This window comes from Coregonus lavaretus, assembly GCF_964263955.1.
Source record: "Coregonus lavaretus genome assembly, chromosome: 28".
Taxonomy (NCBI): domain Eukaryota; kingdom Metazoa; phylum Chordata; class Actinopteri; order Salmoniformes; family Salmonidae; genus Coregonus; species Coregonus lavaretus.
In genome coordinates, this window is record NC_140015.1 from 24,354,136 (window position 1) to 24,374,208 (window position 20,073).

Sequence of the window (20,073 nt, forward strand, 5' to 3'; positions counted from 1 at the left end):
GTCTCAGCCTCCAGTATTTATGCTGCAGTAGTTTATGTGTCGGGGGGCTGGGGTTAGTTGGTTATACCTGGAGTACTTCTCCTGTCTTATCCAGTGTCCTGTGTGAATTTAAGTATGCTCTCTCTAATTCTCTCGTTCTCTCTTTCTCTCTGAGAACCTGAGCCCTAGGACCATACGTCAGGACTACCGGGCATGCTGACACCTTGCTGTCCCCAGTCCGCCTGGCCTTGCTGCTATTCCAGTTTCAACTGTTCTGCCTGCGGTTACGAAACCCCTACCTGTCCCAGACCTGCTGTTTTCAACTCTTAATGATCGGCTATGAAAAGCCAACTGAGAGACCTGAGCCCTAGGACCATACGTCGGGACTACCGGCCGTGGTGACTCCTTGCTGTCCCCAGTCCGCCTGGCCTTGCTGCTATTCCAGTTTCAACTGTTCTGCCTGCGGTTATGGAACCCCTACCTGTCCCAGACCTGCTGTTTTCAACTCTTAATGATCGGCTATGAAAAGCCAACTGAGATTTATTCCTGATTATTATTTGACCATGCTTGTCACTTATGAACATTTTTGAACATCTTGGCATGGTTCTGTTATAACCTCCACCCGGCACAGCCAGAAGAGGACTGGCCACCCCTCATAGCCTGGTTCCTCTCTAGGTTTCTTCCTAGGTTTTGGCCTTTCTAGGGAGTTTTTCCTAGCCACCGTGCTTCTACACCTGCATTACTAGCTGTTTGGGGTTTTAGGCTGGGTTTCTGTACAGCACTTCGAGATATTAGCTGATGTACGAAGGGCTATATAAAATAAAATTGATTGATTGATTGATTGATCTGCTATCCACATCATAAATATTTTTATTTTATTTCACCTTTATTTAACTAGGCAAGTCAGTTAAGAACAAATTCTTATTTACAATGACGGCCCACACCGGCCAAACCCGGACGAAGCTGGGCCAATTGTGCGCCGCCCTATGGGACTCCCAATCAAGGCCGGATGTGATACAGCCTGGAATCGAACCAGGGTCTGTAGTGATGCCTCTAGCACTAAGATGCAGTGCCTTAGACCGCTGCGCCACTCAATATAGCAATCTGGTCCCCGACGACATAACCGATGACATGGCACACAACCATCGGTTGTTGCATGCAACATCTGAGCAGGGGAAGGCGTCCAAACACTTCTAATGAGTGACGTGATCAGTTTCACCTGTGCGTTTACATTTCTGATTAGTGGGTGGGGTGAGGCTGGTGCATGCCTGTGTATTCTGATTGGTTAGATGGGTGAGTACCTGTGTGTTCTGATTGGTTAGATGGGTGAGGCTGGTAAGTACCTGTGTGTTCTGATTGGTTAGACGGGTGATTACCTGTGTGTTCTGATTGGTTAGATGGGTGTACCTGTGTGTTCTGATTGGTTATATGGGTGTACCTGTGTGTTCTGATTGGTTAGATGGGTGTACCTGTATGTTCTGATTGGGTATCTGCAGCAGCAGGGCCAGGTCGGTGTAGTCGAAGGTGTCGTCCAGAGCCAGGAGAGCCCCATGGACCCCGCTCTCTGTCAGGTTGTCAGCGTACTCCTTCAGCCCGATGTTCTGCACCCAGCACATCACACGCTCGTTGGACCACACCATCACATCTACACAGAGGGGTAGTGGGACGAAGGCATCTGTCAGAAAACATCAGAACACCTGACATTCTCATGCAGAGAAACCCACAGGATGACTGGATCTTACACTAAGAGGGCCAGTGTGGGTGCAGACTTTTGCTCAAGCCAAGCAGTGAAACACCTGATTCTACTAACCTTAATCATAATCATCAATCAAGGCTTTGATTGTTACTGAATGGAGGATTGGATGGATGGATGGATGGATGGGTGGATGGATGGATGGAATTGGAACAGAGGATATAATGTCAGAGAGGAGGAACTCACCTTTGTTCTGGTGCTGGCTGTCTTCTCTCCTCCTCTCTAGCTCTTTGCGGTCGTAGTTCAAGCGCTTCAGGCACATTATGCCATAATGTAAACTAACCCTGAGAAAGGTCAAGAGAGGTCAAAAGGTTAATAGAGGGCATGGTCGACTGACTCTCACCTGTACTCAGAGAAAGTATTAGAGCACTCCGGTGTCTTTGACCCTGAGAAGGCCTGGAGACACACCTGCAGAGTGAGTGTCACAACAGCAGGAAATGTTTCAACATATCCTTTAACACCTGCATGTTTCCCATGCCACGAACACACACTAGAGAGCGAGAGAGAGAGTGTCAACAGAGAAAGGGAGAGAAAGAATGAAGGACAGAAAAGGAAAGGCAGTGAGTGAATAGTGGGAGTGGGAGACAGTTACAGAAGAAGACTTCATTGTTCATTTGCAGAAACTGGAATTTGTCTATTTGCTTTTCACCACCCCCTTGAGGCAGAAAACGCCTACCCACCCAGGTGCCGATGTTAATAACAGCAACAGAAAGAGAGCGAGAGAGTGAGAGAGTGAGAGAGCGAGAGAGCGAGAGAGCGAGAGAGAGAGAGAGGCAGACAGACAGACAGACAGACAGACAGACAGACAGACAGACAGACAGACAGACAGACGAGCAAGCCGTACGTACCTATGGAAGCTGTCCACCATTTTGAGCTGTCCCCTCAGCTCCTTCTTGGTCAGGTGGTCCAGCATGCGGGCATCCACCAGGGACTCCATGAAATAGGAGCGGTACTGGGGCAGACCCAGGCTGGGCAGCCAGTCATTACCCACCCACTCATGGTTCATATCCCCATAAGCCAGGATCTGAGAGGCAGAAGAGGACTCCTTCACTAGTGTCTCATTTGTTTGTGGTGTAGCTCGATTATTACTTATAGTACTTTTCTGTATTGATAATTTGTATTTCAATGGCCACATACAATAGTGTAATTAGTGTGTTATATGTTGATGATATTGAACACAGTGCTTCCATTCCTTACCTGATCCCAGCTAATCTCTTTCAGCTCCTTAGATGCAGCAGATAGAAAGGAGAGAGAGACATGGGCAGATAGAGCGAGAGAACAGAGGCAGAGCAGGATAGGGGAGCAGGGAAGACAGATGGATGGAGGAAAAGCAGAGGGAGGAGGGGAGAAGAGGGTAAACAGGAAGGAGAAGACCAAGGGAGGAACAGTGTGTTAGTGAACGGGTCATTAGTGTGAAGCAGTTTACACAGAAACAGAAACTAGAGATTAGAGGGAGAGAAGAAGATGCTCAACACTAAGGCATAGTAGTCCCACAAACACAGAACGAGAGAAAGAGAGAGAAAGAGAGAGAGAGAGAGAGAGAGAGAGAGAGGGAGGGAGAGAGAGAGAGAGAGAGTTTGACTCCTAACTGAGCAGTATAAGTTATAACTGTAGAGCAATATATACAGTTGAAGTCGGAAGTTTACATACACTTAGGTTGGAGTCATTAAAACTTGTTTTTCAACCCCTCCACAAATTTCTTGTTAACAAACTATAGTTTTGGCAAGTCGGTTAGGACATCTACTTTGATCATGACACAAGTAATTTTTCCAACAACTGTTTACATACAGATTATTTAATTTATGATTCACTGTATCACAATTCCAGTTTACATACACTAAATTGTCTGTGCCTTTAAACAGCTTGGAAAATTCCAGAAAATGATGTCATGGCTTTAGAAGCTTCTGATAGGCTAATTGACATAATTTGAGTAAATTGGAGGTGTACCTGTGGATGTATTTCAAGGCCTACCTTCAAACTCAGTGACTCTTTGCTCGACATCATTGGAAAATCAAAATAAATCAGCCAAGACCTCAGAATTTTTTTTGGGGACCTCCACAAGTCTGGTTCATCCTTGGGAGCAATTTCCAAACGCCTGAAGGTACCACATTCATCTGTACAAACAATAGTACGCAAGTATAAACACCATGGGACCACGCAGCCGTCATACCGCTCAGGAAGGAGACGCGTTCTGTCTCCTAGAGATTAACGTACTTCGGTGCGAAAAGTGCAAATCAATCCCAGAACAACAGCAAAGGGCCTTGTGAAGATGCTGGAGGAAACAGGTACAAAAGTATATATATCCACAGTAAAACTAGTCCTATATCGACATAACCTGAAAGGCCGACCAGCAAGGAAGAAGCTACTGCTCCAAAACTACCATAAAAAAGCCAGACTACGGTTTGCAACTGCACATGGGGACAAAGATCATACTTTTAGGGGAAATGTCCTCTGGTCTGATGAAACAAAAATAGAACTGTTTGGCCATAATGACCATTGTTATGTTTGGAGGAAAAAGGGAGTCGCTTGCAAGCCGAAGAACACCATCCCAACTGTGAAGCACAGGGGTGGCAGCATCATGATGTGGGGGTGCTTTGCTGCAGGAGGGACTGGTGCACTTCACAAAATAGATGGCATCATGAGGAAGGAAAATTATGTGGATATATTGAAGCAACATCTCAAGATATCAGTCAAGAAGTTAAAGCTTGGTCGCAAATGGGTCTTCCAAATGGACAATGACCCCAAGCATACTTCCAAAGTTGTGGCAAAATGGCTTAAGGACAACAAAGTTAAGGTATTGGAGTGGCCATCACAAAGCCCTGACCTCAATCCTATAGAAAATGTGTGGGCATAACTGAAAAACCGTAAGCGAGCAAGGAGGCCTACAAACCTGACTCAGTTAGACGAGCTCTGTCAGGAGGAATGGGCCAAAATTCACCCAACTTATTGTAGGAAGCTTGTGGAAGGCTACCCGAAACGTTTGACCCAAGTTAAACAATTTAAAGGCAATGCTGCCAAATACTAATTGAGTGTATGTAAACTTCTGACCCACTGGGAATGTGATGAAAGAAATAAAAGCTGATATAAATCATTCTCTATACTATTATTCTGACATTTCACATTCTTAAAATAAAGTGGTGATCCTAACTAACCTAAGACAGGGAATTTTTACTAGGATTAAATGTCAGGAATTGTGAAAAACAGAGTTTAAATGTATTTGGCTAAGGTGTATGTAAACTTCCGACTTCAACTGCATTCGGAAAGTATTCAGACCCCTTTTTCCACATTTTGTCAATGACAAATCAAAAACAGGTTATTAGAAATAAAAAACTGAAATATCACATGTACATAAGTATTCAGACCCTTTACTCAGTACTTTGTTCAAGCACCTTTGGTAGCGATTACAGCCTCAAGTCTTCTTGGGTATGACACTACAAGCTTGGGGAGTTTCTCACATTCTTCTCTGCAGAGCTCTGTCAGGTTGGATGGGGTACGTCGCTGCATAGCTATTTTCAGGTCTCTCCAGAGATGTTCGATCGGGTTCAAGTCCGGGCTCTGGCTGGGCCACTCAAAGACATTCAGAGACTTGTCTCGAAGCCACTCCTGCATTGTCTTGGCTGTGTGCTTAGGGTTGTTGTCCTGTTGGAAGGTGAACCTTCGCTCCAGTCTGAGCGCTCTGGAGCAGGTTTTCATCAAGGATCTCTCTGTACTTTGCTCCGTTCGTCTTTCCCTTGATCCTGACTAGTCTCCCAGTCCCTGCAGCTGAAAAACATCCCACAGCATGATGCAGCCACCACCATGCTTCACAGTAGGGATGGTGCCAGGTTTCCTCCAGACGTGACGCTTGGCATTCAGGCCAAAGAGTTCATTCTTGGTTTCATCAGACCAGAGATTCTTGTTTCTCATGGTCGGGAGTCCTTTAGGTGCCTTTTGGCAAACTCCATGTGGGCTGTCATGTGCCTTTTACTGAGGAGTGGCTTCCGTCTGGCCACTCTACCATAAAGGCCTGATTGGTGGAGTGCTGCAGAGATGGTTGTCCTTCTGGAAGGTTCTGCCATATCCACAGAGGAACTCTAGAGTCCTGACGAAGGCCCTTCTCCCCGGATTGCTCTGTTTGGCCGGGCGGCCAGCTCTAGGAAGAGTCTTGGTGGTTCCAAACTTCTTCCATTTAAGAATGATGGATGCCACTGTGTTCTTGGGGACCTTCAATGCTGTAGAAATGTTTTGGTACCCTTCCCCAGATCTGTGCCTCGACACAATCCTGTCTCGGAGCTCTACAGACAATTCCTTCGACTTCATGGATTGGTTTTTGCTTTGACATGCACTGTCAACTGTGGGACCTTATATAGACAGGCGGGTGCCTTTCGAAATCATTGTCCAATCAATTACATTTACCATAGGTGGACTCCAATCAAGTTGTAGAAACATCTCAAGGATGATCAATGGAAACAGGATGCACCTGAGCTCAATTTCGAGTCTCATAGCAAAGGGTCTGAATACTTATGTAAATAAGGTATTTCTGTTTTTTATTTTAAATACATTTGCAAACATTTCTAATAACCTGTTTTCGATTTGTCATTCAATTAAAAAATAAAATAAATTTAGAATAAGGCTGTAACGTAACAAAATGTGGAAAAAGTGAAGGGGTCTGAATACTTTCCGAATGCACTGTGGATTGTGGATTATAAAAAAAAAAATCAATTTTAGAATAAGGCTGTAACGTAACAAAATGTTGAGACATTAACATAACAGGACAAACATACTTACCGGTTTGGTGGCTGCGTTTAACGACTCCATCTCAGCATGGGTCATCCACACGTTACTGGTCGACTGTGGTCACAAGACAGGAAAGAAAGAAAACATGATCATCAGAAAAACAAAAAAGTTGCCATTTTGTTTGTGTTGATGAGTCTGCTGTGAATGCATGTAACATTTTTATGTTAATCTCTGCACATATAATGTAAACGTGCATATACAGGTAACTACCAAAATAATGTAAACACTTGCGTAAATGAGGGATACAACGTATATTGAAAGCAGGTGCTACCACACAGGTGTGGTTCCTGAGTTAATTAAGCAATTAACATCGCTTCATGCTTAGGGTCATGTATAAAAATGTTGCGCAGGCCATTATTTTGGCCAGTATTTTGGCTACCATGGCTATGCCCCCATAGGATGACAATGCCCCCATCCACAGGGCACGAGTGGTCACTGAATAGTTTGATGAGCATGAAAATGATGTAAGCCATATGCCATGGCTGTCTCAGTCACCAGATCTCAACCCAATTGAACACTTATGGGAGATTTTGGAGCGGCGCCTGAGACAGCGTTTTCCACCACCATCAACAAAACACCAAATGATGGAATTTCTCGTGGAAGAATGGTGTCGCATCCCTCCCATAGAGTTCCAGACACTTGTAGACTCTATGCCAAGGTGCATTGAAGCTGTTCTGGCTCGTGGTGGCCCAATGCCCTATTAAGACACTTTATGTTGGTGTTTCCTTTATTTTGGCAGTTACCTGTACGTATATGTGTGTATATCAATATAGTATCATGTGTACCTCTATAATTGTGTCTACACGGTTTGTGTTCTGTGAGTGTGTACTAGTGAAACTACTAACAGAGCGATTGCTGGCTGGGGCAGAGGGGCTGGTGAGGGACACCATCTCCTGGATGGCCAGTCTCAGTTTGAGGCGGTGCAGGGGGTTACTGATGCCAATCTCCCTCTGGATCTCCGTGTCAGACAGGTTGGCCATGATGGCACCACTCTTTACATTGGCACGACAGGCTGCCACGTACCATGCTGGCATGCCCACCCACAGCTGGAGTAGTGAGGGAAAGAGGTGAGCTAGAAACAGATTGGCTAGAATGTACTGATTGTGAAGGTTTATATGGCTATAAAAGGTTTCCCATCTATCTATCAAACATCTACCTCTAACCAGGAGACCACAGTGGGTCCGTCCCAGGATGCAAAGGGAAGACCCTGTCGACATGCCTCCTCCAGCAGCTCATGTCTGGGAGAAAGAGACCGGGGGAAACAAAGGTTGAATAAGCATAAAACCAAAAGTGATTTCTGAAAGAGAGGAAGAAAAGGAGAGGAACAGGAAAGAGAAATGACACCAGGAGAGAAATGAATAGGAGGGTGATATTCCCTGAGACTCACTTCTTTTTGCTGCGGCGGTTGTCAACAGTTCCTGTCATGCTCCCCTTGGTCAGTCCCATAGAATCCCCAGTACCCAGGTCCTCAGAAGGCGTAGAGGCTGAGAGACACAGGGGGTCAGGGGTTACAAAGACTACAAACATGGGCGTCAACACCAGGTGGACTTTGACCTCTTGCAGTTCAAACACATTTAAAGCAAAGTCATGGGTTATGTAGTTTTTCCAGTATAATTTAAATTATCTCTCACCTAGAGAGGCAGACTCTCGTCCAGCCGGGCCCATCCTTCCTTTTTCCTTCTTCCCAAAAAGGCGTCCGATGGAAGACTTGATGCTTTTCTTTTTACTGGCTTTGTGGAGAGAGTCCTGACTGCTGTTGGAACTACTGCCATCTGCTGACAGACTGACAGACAGAAGAGACAGAAGGAATAAGAGAAACAGGGAAGGAACGAACCATACGAGCACTACAGGGTTTCCTCGATGATGATTGGCTGTCATACCTGCGGAATTCCCTGGGGTCGTCCATCATGGCCCCTGGGTGGGTGAGGGTCATCCTGTCTAGTCGCAGCGCTCGAGGGGTGGGTGGAGGGGTGGAGTCAAGAAGGGCAAGGGACCTATCATCCTCTTTGTTGTTCTGGAGGGGAAAGTTGGAACACGTTTAGGGGCCTTATACAGTATGTACGCACGCATGTATACACACACACACAGACACACACACAGACAGAGCAGCTATACCTGTCTATCTGTCTCGCGGTGAGGGGAGTGGGGCAGGCGAGGGGTGGAGACCCCAGAACTGGGGGGAGAAGGGGAGGCCAGGGTGGAGGAGGTGAGGGATTGAGGGATGAAGCCGCGTCCCAGACTGTCCCTCCCTAGGGAGGAGGGGGGGATGGGGGAACCGTCCAGAGCCACACTGCTGACCCTGCTCTCGATCTCCTCCGCCCGCAACTCTGTACTCTCCTTCTCTTCCTGGATCAGCCTGACAGAGAGAAGGGGAGAGGTAGGGAAAGAGGGAGGGAGAGTGAGAGAGGGGGAGAGAGAGAGAGAGAGAGAGAGAGAGAGAGAGAGAGAGAGAGAGAGAGAGAGAGAGAGAGAGAGAGAGAGAGAGAGGGTAAACAGAGGAAAGTGAAAAGGGAAGAGAGAGAAAGACAGGGGAAATGGAGGAGCGTGTCAGGGTGTGGGTGAATGACTGAAGATAAGAATAGAGGAGTCCAATGAATGAACAGTACATCAACATAATGAAGCCTCTAGGAGAAAATGAAAAGAAACCTGTATTTGACCTAAACTGCTTGTACACAATCACAGCACCCCTCTACCTGCATCCCTCCTCCTCCCTTACTTGATCTCCTTGTTGATTGCCTCTAGTTGTTCCTGCAGCATGATGGCCAGTGTTTGTACGTCAGTCTGTCCGCTGGGAGACAGCAGCTCCGAGCCAAACAGCGTCTCTCTGTCGTCCTCATCGTCAGAGCAACCGTGGTCCACACCCCCCTCAAACCCGGTCCTCAGCAGCGCTGACCCACTGTCCCAGTCCCCGTACTGCATACATACACACACGCACAAACACACACACACGCAAGCATGCACACAGGCACACACACACATACACACAGAGAAGGTTCAGTTTGTTGGGTTGTGATGCTTGCAACATAACAATTGTGGGTTTAATTCCCAAATGGACAGACAACATCCAATGAATAGATGTGTTAAGTGTAAGTCAATGTGACTATATCATTATGAATATTAGACAGGTCAAAGGTGAGCATGCGATCATGTGACCTCTGACCTTGCTGGGGTCCTCCCGGGCTGTGCTCCAGCGTCCGCGGTGAGTCCGCCTGACCACGGCCACGGTGTTGGCATTACCGTAGTGATCCAAGTGAGCGGTGGAGCCCATGGGGAGGGAGCCGCCCCCGTGGGAGTACCTCAGCTCCAGAGCACTGCCTGGGAGAGACCTGAGAGAGAGAGAGAGAGAGAGAGAGAGAGAGAGAGAGAGAGAGAGAGAGAGAGAGAGAGAGAGAGAGAGAGAGAGGGGGAGAGGGAGGGAGGGGGGGGAAAGATAGACCAATATAGACAGTGAGTGGGAGAGATAACTGGAATGTATATTCATCCAGCCTCTCTGCTCCATATGTATAGGCCACACCTGAATGTATAGCCCTATCTCTATAATGAAAATAGGAGAGAGAGGTTATAGGAAGTGTTTAACACTGCAAACCACTTCTACTACTTGGTTACAATACTGCCAGCCACATTCATAGGCAGCAGCTGTAGGAGGTGTGTTGGAGGTGTGTAGAGGGAGGGAGGGAGGGAGGGAGGGAGGGAGGGAGGGAGGGAGGCTGACCTGGAATAGCAGGACCCCCCGGGTCTCAGTCTGAGCTGGTCCAACTCCAGCTGAATCCTCTCCAGCTCGGCTATCAGCTGGTCCTGAAACAGGGACAGAAAGAGAGAATATGTTAATACAATTGAAATATTGAATAAAAGCAAGTAAAAAATGAATTATCTCTTGATATACCTTGTTTGCTAGAAGGTCGTCCTGGATCTTCTTCATGTTAGAAAGTTCCTCAGAGAGAGCATTCTGAAAGGATCACCATTCAAAACTTTATTAAGCCTACTGCATAACAACAATATATGTGTAATAACATATTAATTACACATTATCAATGACATGAGGTCTGAGCTTTATTCCTTAGTAGCTGTTTAGAGCCAGAGTGGGTTTTAATATTGAAGTGACAACAGTCTTGAATAGAAACTGGATGAAGAGGATTGTGTTGACTGTTTTGAGTGGGAACTCAGGTGAGTGTGAAGAGAAGGGGTATGGGTTTTGGTTGTAGTGTTGACTGTTTTGAGTGGGAACTATGCTAAGTTTGAAAAAGTGTGAGTGGGCCGGTAAGTAGTACCTTGTCCTCCAGGGCAGCCATCCTCTCCTTGAGATGGAGCTGAAGCCTTTCGTTAGACTCAGACAGCAGCTTGTCCACCGTGTCAGACAGACGCTTGTTGTGTTCATCATTCATCCTCTCCCTCTGCCTCGCCTAGGGGAGAGAGAGAGCGAGAGAGAGAGAGAGAGAGAGAGAGAGAGAGAGAGGCAGAGAGAGAGGCAGAGAGAGAGATAGCGAGAGAGAGAGAGAAAGAAAGAAGGGGGAGAGAGAAAAGAGAGAGATTAGGGAGCTAAATAGTGGTCTTTTCATGTCTGTTATTGTTTCTACTGTTGGTCCTGCTGCCATCTTGGACAAGGCCTCTCCAGTTGGGAAACTCTGTGTGCCTCGCCTGCCCTGAGGCAGGGAGAGAGTAAAATAGGAGAGAGGGTGGAAGCGAGGGTGGGCGGAGAGTGAACAGCAACCATTCTGCTTGACTGAGTGAAAGATAAGGAGATTGGGATCTGAGTGCAGACTGTCAAATAGAGGGTTTAGAAAATTAGTATGCCATTGTAGAGTAAAGAGTGATAAAGGAATGGTTTGAAAGAGGGGGTGGAAGGGAGAAAAAGAAAAAGGGAGCGTGAGCATGACTCACCCTCTGTAACTCCTGATTCTTCTCCTCTAACTGCGCCTCCATCTGTCGCAGTCGCTCCTCAAAGTTACCATGACGCTCCTCAGCCTGTGATGCAAGAGGAGGAGGGTGGGGAGTCACCATGTCAGAATGTTGTTAGAACATAAAGGAATTATAATTGAGCAACCTTGGGTTGGGTCAACCTTTTGATGAAAGTGATCCCCTGTCTGTGCAGATCATAGTCAAACGCAGTAGGATAATCTAATTTTCCCTATAACCATCATGAGGTACAACTTAGCCTATGAATGAAAGTTTACAAAGTAGGTGCACACAGGTTGAGAGAAAGATTTGAGTGACACATGGTAAGACAGTGACACATTCAATACCGCCTTGCTCACTCTTGCCTGCATCTAGCTGATATAGAGTGTAATCATTAGTCCAACAGTTGCAAACAAGAGTTTCTATTGGACAAATTCAGGTATGTTCATCCCCGTTTTATTCAGTTTGCTTCCGTTTAAGAAACATTTTTCAACAGAATCGGCGGAATGAATACACCCCTGATCATGCATAAACACAGTTCACTTTCATAGCAGCCACGTCGTATTCCTTCTCGCATCTATGCACTCTCCTCCTCTCACCTTGTCCCTTCGCTTGTGGACTTCAATGCACAACACATCAGCTGTATGTGACCAGGTGGGGAAAAATTTTTCCAAGCCAAACCATATCATAACCACTACACATACCCTATATCGTTGTCACCATATTAGCTAAAGTAACGTCATAGTCAACATAGCTAATACAACTAACGCGTTAGTTGTATTAGCTAACGCGTTAGTAAACCCGCTACAAATTAGTAACGTTACAGTGTACAGTCAGTAAGCAGTTACACCGGCGGGCCCCGGTGGCAATAAATTAGTAAAAGCTTACCATGACTTGGAAGAGTTCCAGTGTTGTGTTGGATAGTCATAGCCAGCTAGCTAACATAGCATCCCTCTGTTTGAGCAGGGTGTTTGAGTAGGCTAAACTAGCTAGCTGCATTTGCTAGCTAAGTAAGTGAAACTGAAAGTGAAAAGTGACAATCTCTCTCTCTCTCTCTCTTGCTTCTCCTTCATTTTGGAATAAACACATTTGTTCAAAACTGTTAAACTATTGTCTTTCTCTCTCTTTGAGTCAACTACTCACCACATTTATGCACTGCAGTGCTAGCTAGATGTAGCTTATGCTTTCAGTACTAGATTCATTCTCTGATCCTTTGATTGGGTGGACAACATGTCAGTTCATGCTGCAAGAGCTCTGATAGGTTGGAGGATGTCCTTCTTGTCATAATTACTGTGTAAGTCTATGGAAGGGGGTGAGAATCATGAGCCTCCTAGGTTTTGTATTGAAGTCAATGTACCCAGAGGAGAACGGAAGCTAGCTGTCCTCCGGCTACACCATGGTGCTACCCTACAGAGTGCTGTTGAGGCTACTGTAGAATCTAATAGCAAAATAGTGTGTTTTAATCAAGTATTTGGTGACGTGATTATATTTAGTATAGTTTTATCTAAAAAGGGTAACTTTTTTAATGTTTTACCATTTTTCTTTTTATGAAATTCACTGAGGAGGATGGTCCTCCCCTTCCTTCTCTGAGGAGCCTCCACTGATGTCAGTGTACATTAATCTTATTTGGAGTGACATTTCAGCCATCTTGCCTCAACAAGTACTACATAATTGTTTTTTTGGGAAGTTACGCTGATGACTGAAATATTTACATCTCCTTGACAATCATATTTGTTATGAGACAGTTTTGTGATGCAAGCAATGAATTATCATACAGCTCTTGACTTGTTCTGCACCTGAGGCTGAACTATAATTACTTTGGTTTATAGTATGATGAAGTGTGGTGAAGCCATAACCATTATCATGCAGGGGTCGTAGCAGGTATTTATCTATTTCATATTTTGATTTGATATTTATTTGATTTGACGCACGCACACACGTACACATGCAAGCACACACACACACACACACAGGTAGTGGAGGTGGTGTACCTTGTTGAGTGCAGCCACTCTCTGGGCGAGCTGGGCCTCTATCTCAGGCAGCGTCTCGGCCCTCTGTAGAGTCTGCTGCAGCTTCTGCTTGGCATCGTCTAGACGCTCCTGGAGCTGCCTGTTCTTCTCCTCACTCTGCAGGAGAGGAGGAGGAGGAAGAGGAGAAGGAGGAGGAGGAGGAGGTGGAAGGGAGAGGAAGACGAGTAGGAGGAGAAGGAATTGACCCTCACAGTCAGTAACAAAAATAATGATCAACCCTGAATGCAAAATGTAGAGCTTTTATCATCACTAAACCACCAATCCTCCCCATTAGCAGAAACAACCAGGAGAAAGCAGGTAATTTCACCCACCTGCCTGTAGAGGGAGTCTTTACTGGCCAGGTCATTCTCCAGCCTGTCTTTAATGTCGTGGAGAGACGTCGCCTCCCTCTGGGCACTCAGGTACCTGCAGGCACACAGCACAATGACATACAGCAGACGCATCTTGAAGGTAATGTCCTACAACTGAACACAACAGACAAAATTGCCTATGGCCAGAGACATTCCTTGGTGTATTCAGGGGGGTGGATAGACTGTGGTATTTACCTGCGTTCTAAGGTAGTTATTCTCTCCTCCATGTCCTCTCTCTGACATAAAGCCTGATAGAGAGGAGAAGGCGGGAGGGACAGACAGACAGAGGAAAAGAGAGAAACAGAAAGAGAGGGAGAAAATAACATAAAAGTTGGGTATGATCAAAGGGACTTGGCGCTGCGGGCTAAACCACTATTACTGTAGCTGAAGAATGATAATAGTTAGTTGAAGGAAGTTGTTGACAGAGGAGTCACGTCTCTGCCAAGTGACAGATGTTATTGCACAAGTCCTGGAGGAGGAGGAGGAGGAGGGAGAGGAGGGGGAGGAGGAGGGAAGGAGGAGGAGGAGGGGGAGGGAGAGGAGGAGGGAGGAGGAAGGGAGAGGAGGAGGAGGTTGGGGGTGTGGTAACTGGGTGGCTCTGGGACTACTAGCCCCAAAATTCATCCCAGTCCCCAGGCCACCAATCAGCTGTGTGAGTGACAGCGCCAGCTTCTTTCCATGCACTTGCCTGTTTACTAGAGATACTGTCGCCATGGCTACAAGTCTCACACATACAGTACAGTACAGTAGCAATTATTGCTGCCAAGTATGCAAATGGATCTGTTTTGCTAGCACAGACTGGAACATGTTCCGGGATTCTTCAGACAGCATTGAGGAGTACACCACATCAGTCACTGGCTTCATCAATAAGTGCATCGATGATGTCGTCCCCACAGTGACCGTACGTACATACCCCAACCAGAAGCCATGGATTACAGGAAACATCCGCACTGAGCTAAAGGGTAGAGCTGCCGCTTTCAAGGAACGGGACTCTAACCCGGACGCTTATAAGAAATCCCGCTATGACCTCCGACGAACCATCAAACAGGCAAAGAGTCAATACAGGTCTAAGATTGAATCATACTACACTGGCTCTGACGCTCGTCGGATGTGGCAGGGCTTGAAAACTATTACAGACTACAAAGGGAAGCACAGCCGCGAGCTGCCCAGTGACACAAGCCTACCAGACGAGCTAAACCACTTCTATGCTCGCTTCGAGGCAAGCAACACTGAAGCATGCATGAGAGCACCAGCTGTTCCGGATGACTATGTGATCACGCTCTCCGTAGCCGATGTGAGTAAGACTTTTAAGCAGGTCAACATTCACAAGGCCGCAGGGCCAGACGGATTACCAGGACGTGTACTCCGAGCATGTGCTGACCAACTGGCAAGTGTCTTCACTGACATTTTCAACATGTCCCTGACTGAGTCTGTAATACCAACATGTTTCAAGCAGACCACCATAGTCCCCGTGCCCAAGAACTCTAAGATAACCTGCCTAAATGACTACCGACCCGTAGCACTGACGTCTGTAGCCATGAAGTGCTTTGAAAGACTGGTCATGGCTCACATCAACAGCATAATCCCAGAAACCCTACACCCACTCCAATTTGCATACCGCCCCAACAGATCCACAGATGATGCAATCTCTATCGCACTCCACACTGCCCTTTCCCACCTGGACAAGAGGAACACCTACGTGAGAATGCTATTCATTGACTACAGCTCAGCATTCAACACCATAGTGCCCTCTAAGCTCATCACTAAGCTAAGGATCCTGGGACTAAACACCTCCCTCTGCAACTGGATCCTGGACTTCCTGACGGGCCGCCCCCAGGTGGTAAGGGTAGGTAACAACACATCTGCCACACTGATCCTCAACACGGGGGCCCCTCAGGGGTGCGTGCTCAGTCCCCTCCTGTACTCTCTGTTCACCCATGACTGCATGGCCAGGCACGACTCCAACACCATCATTAAGTTTGCCGACGACACAACAGTGGTAGGCCTGACACCGACAACGATGAGACAGCCTATAGGGAGGAGGTCAGAGATCTGGCCGTGTGGTGCCAGGACAACAACCTCTCCCTCAACGTGACCAAGACAAAGGAGATGATTGTGGACTACAGGAAAAAAAAGAGGACTGAGCACGCCCCCATTCTCATCGACGGGGCTGTAGTGGAACAGGTTGAGAGCTTCAAGTTCCTTGGTGTCCACATCACCAACAAACTATCATGGTCCAAACACACCAAGACAGTCGTGAAGAGGGCACGACAAAGCCTATTCCCCCTCAGGAGACTAAAAAGATTTGGCATGGGTCCTCAGATCCTCAAAAAATTCTACAGCTGCACCATCGAGAGCATCCTGACTGGTTGCATCACCGCCTGGTATGGCAACTGCTTGGCCTCTGACCGCAAGGCACTACAGAGGGTAGTGCGTACGGCCCAGTACATCACTGGGGCAAAGCTTCCTGCCATCCAGGACCTCTATACCAGGCGGTGTCAGAGGAAGGCCCTCAAAATTGTCAAAGACTCCAGCCACCCTAGTCATAGACTGTTCTCTCTGCTACCGCACGGCAAGCGGTACCGGAGTGCCAAGTCTAGGTCCAAAAGACTTCTCAACAGCTTCTACCCCCAAGCCATAAGACTCCTGAACAGCTAATCATGGCTACCCGGACTATTTGCACTGCCCCCCCACCCCCATCCTTTTTACGCTGCTGCTACTCTGTTAAGTATTTATGCATAGTCACTTTAACTCTACCCACATGTACATATTACCTCAACTACCTCAACTAGCCGGTGCCCCCGCACATTGACTCTGCAACGGTACCCCCCTGTATATATAGCCTCCCTACTGTCACTTTATTTTACTTCTGCTCTTTTTTTCTCAACACTTTTTTTGTTGTTGTTTTATTCTTACTTTTTTTGTTTAAAATAAATGCACTGTTGGTTAAGGGCTGTAAGTAAGCATTTCACTGTAATGTCTGCACCTGTTGTATTCGGCGCATGTGACCAATAAAATTTGATTTGATTTGATTTGATTTGCCATAGGAAACTGTTACATTTCTCTAGTAGAGTAGGGAAAATAGACACAAATATCTTCTCTCTAGCACAATGAGATGCTGACACACACGTGTATTTTCAACCAATTGGGAAGTATGGCTCACCTCCTTCACATCCCTCTGCAGTTTCTGATTGGCTTCCTCTGACTTGGTCACCTCCCTCCTAGCTGCAGTCAGCTGTTCCTCGATCTCCCCAACCTGGAGGGTGACATAATAGTTACACACAAGAAGCCACTATCTGGGTCAGTATCACATCTATGAAAGTCATATTCCTTAAAACACATGTAAGTCTGGTGTAAGTATGTCTAAAACTGTGTAATACATTACATAAATAGTTCTCTCTATCTCTATTTGTCACTCACCTGTCTGCACATGAGGGCCAGTCTTTCTTTCAGCTGGGCCAGCTCTGCTCTCTGCCGCTCTATCTCTGTTTCTCTCTGTCTCTCTCTGTCAATCTCTCCATCATCCAGGATGGAGGAGGGTCCATTGGGCAGCCGCTGTAAAAGGAAGAAGGAGAGGAAAATGACAAGGAAAATACAAGATCATGTAAATATGGAAATGTGATGTCACTCCTTAAACTCAAAGCAAACTATATATGCAGTACATGTGACACTAATACTTCAACATTTACTTCAGCCAATAAAGCATAAATCCCCTCACCTCTTTCCCATTTTCCAAGCCTTGTTGTCGTCTTTTGATTTGGTCTCTTAAGGAATGGCACTAGGTAGAGATGGAGAACAGAAAGGTTTAGAAAATATGCTTTATCTGTGGAAAGGAAAAGGAGAATGAGTAGAGGAGGATAACTCACCTCATTTGAGGAGGACTCCAGCTCTTCCTCTAAAAGAGTCACTCGCTCCAGAGCCACACGTAACCTCTCTCGCACCTAAGGAAGTCCCAGACAGACAAAGGGGGAGAGAAAGACGAGATAGCGGAAAGAGAGTGGGAGGGAAGGGGAGAGAGAGGTGGATGTTAGTACAGAAGGTTAAGAAGAAATCATGTGGAGCCAGCCCACTCACTCCTCCATTTAGCACCCAGACTAACCTTCTTGTCCAGCCCTTTGCAACACACACACACATACATGCACACACACACACATACACACACACACCTTCTCGTCCAGGGCTTTGTGATGTTCGAACAGGGACTTGAGGGCCTTGAGGACCTCCACCTCGCTGGAGACCCCGGCTGGAGACTGGGCCTGCCTCTTCACCACTGTCATCCTCAGACTGCGCTCATGACGAGACACCAGACACTCCAGATGCTCCAGCAGCAGCTAGACACACAGAGAGCAGGGGACACTTGGAATAAGGATCTGATCTACATGAACTGAACTGTATAACATATAGGTATACAGACATACTCAAGCGTAAACATATGCATGCATGAATAGACATACACACATCAACAGACACAAAGACATACACTCAAGCCCACAATTCTACACACACACACACGCATACACACACACACACACACACACACAGAAACAGATTGACTAACCCGTGTGTTGTTCCTCTCTGCTTTGAGTTCTGCTATCTCCTCCTCTCTCTCCAGCAGCTGCTCCCGGCAGACATTCAGCTCTTTGGTCAGCACTGCAAACTCCTGCAGAGACACAAGGGGGCGGCGTTACTCACAATACACTGCATGAAGCCATAATCATATACAGTACATTAACACACATACATACAGCACAATTACAAACATGAACAGCTCAACAAGATACAATTAAGAACAAAAACACTTCAACAAGAAATACCAAATATGTAAATACCAAACAAGCCTTTAATTACAGACCTGTGACACACTGGTGTGACACACACACACACACACACACACACACCAGTGAAGGCTGGTGGGAGGAGCTATAGGAGGACGAGCTCATTGTATTGGCTGGAATGGAATCGATGGAATGGTATCATACACAAAGATATGGAAACCACGTTTGACTCCGTTCCATATATTCCATTCCAGCCATTACAATGAGCCTGTCCTCCTATAGCTCCTCCCACCAGTCTCTACTGACACCCCCCCGTGACACACAAACACCATTAATAGTGCCACCTTACATAAAAACAGGAAGTTGAAGATGATCAACATCATTATCATAACTGAGTTGACTATAGTATGACGTTGAGTTTCCAACTATGTATATCTGGGAGCAGATAATGTCTATGTTCCTGGCCTGGCCTGGGTTGTTCATAACACTCCAGTGAACACCTCATGGCCATTCTGTTGTGGCGTGGCCAGCCATGTTGTGTACGCTGACATATAGCCACATATGCCACTGTACCATCCTCTGTCCTGTCGCCCATCTTGGCTTAGATTAAATTTACCCGTGCGTGATCAAGCCATGACACACATTCACTATCAGTGTCACAGTAAGGAAAAGCATGCAACCGCCTGTGTCCTGGAGCATGTGAAGGCTGGCCACTGAGAGGCAGTGGTGCTTAGTCCAGCTCTTACAGTATATGGTGTAATTCTACATGCCCTGGAGCATTATAACATAACACTGTTGATTATTGTGTTCAGTGATATTAGGGACTGGGCTGTCAGTGTGCACATCAGTGGTAACTACTGATAGAGGAGACTGAGGAGAAAAGGGAAAAAGAGGACAGGGGAAAGGGAAAAAGAGGACAGGGGAAAAGGGAAAAAGAAGACAGGAGAAAAGGGAGAGCCATGTACAGATGGCACACGGCAGACCCATAGGAACTTGAAATTCTGGGATTGATTCTAGCTGAAAATGGTTTGAGACAGCTTTTGGCACCAATATCCCACAATTCTATGCTTTCTCTCTCTAGAGTTCTCTCTCTCTCTCCCTGTTTCACTCCCCCTCCCCAGTCCAAGACACAATGTGATCATAAACTACCTCAAGGTGTCTCTCGACTGTACCGAGCCTCCATCTCTCCCTCTCATCCTCTCACTAGGCCTACTGCACTCTCATCCTCACAATCCTTCATCCATCTCTATCTCTCCATGTGATAACCCAGAACACCTTAGAATAGACGCCAGTAGCTCCATCATTAGTATGCAGCAATATGCAAATTGGCCTGATTTGTTAGTCTGTGTGTGTGTTTCATACCACCAGTTCTCTCTGTACCATGCTCTTATTCTCACTCTGCATCCATCTCTCTCCATCAAACTGTCTCTCTCCACTCTCCCTCTCCTCTCTCTCTAGGCAGTGGCGCCACACTCTGAGCAGACGCACTCAATGAACCTTGCTAGTGTTGAATCTAT

General features: G+C 46.5%; 1 protein-coding gene across 1 annotated transcript in view; it reads right to left on the reverse strand.

The window, feature by feature from the left end:
* The window catches only part of ppfia3 (PTPRF interacting protein alpha 3), a gene marked incomplete at its 5' end in the record, with an annotated part of 30,515 nt that overhangs the window by 7,692 nt on the left and 2,750 nt on the right, over positions 1-20,073 (reverse strand). The window contains 26 exons of the mRNA XM_084146189.1: positions 1,449-1,654; positions 1,919-2,016; positions 2,581-2,756; positions 2,930-2,956; positions 6,500-6,562; positions 7,354-7,554; positions 7,665-7,746; positions 7,896-7,992; positions 8,140-8,291; positions 8,389-8,522; positions 8,624-8,864; positions 9,225-9,421; positions 9,669-9,834; positions 10,221-10,303; positions 10,392-10,454; positions 10,777-10,908; positions 11,387-11,470; positions 13,393-13,527; positions 13,743-13,836; positions 13,977-14,029; positions 16,945-17,037; positions 17,202-17,336; positions 17,500-17,559; positions 17,648-17,722; positions 17,948-18,112; positions 18,340-18,441. Coding sequence (XP_084002315.1) covers positions 1,449-1,654; positions 1,919-2,016; positions 2,581-2,756; positions 2,930-2,956; positions 6,500-6,562; positions 7,354-7,554; positions 7,665-7,746; positions 7,896-7,992; positions 8,140-8,291; positions 8,389-8,522; positions 8,624-8,864; positions 9,225-9,421; positions 9,669-9,834; positions 10,221-10,303; positions 10,392-10,454; positions 10,777-10,908; positions 11,387-11,470; positions 13,393-13,527; positions 13,743-13,836; positions 13,977-14,029; positions 16,945-17,037; positions 17,202-17,336; positions 17,500-17,559; positions 17,648-17,722; positions 17,948-18,112; positions 18,340-18,441 — 3,114 coding nt within the window. The remainder of the gene's footprint in view (positions 1-1,448; positions 1,655-1,918; positions 2,017-2,580; positions 2,757-2,929; positions 2,957-6,499; positions 6,563-7,353; positions 7,555-7,664; positions 7,747-7,895; positions 7,993-8,139; positions 8,292-8,388; positions 8,523-8,623; positions 8,865-9,224; positions 9,422-9,668; positions 9,835-10,220; positions 10,304-10,391; positions 10,455-10,776; positions 10,909-11,386; positions 11,471-13,392; positions 13,528-13,742; positions 13,837-13,976; positions 14,030-16,944; positions 17,038-17,201; positions 17,337-17,499; positions 17,560-17,647; positions 17,723-17,947; positions 18,113-18,339; positions 18,442-20,073) is intronic.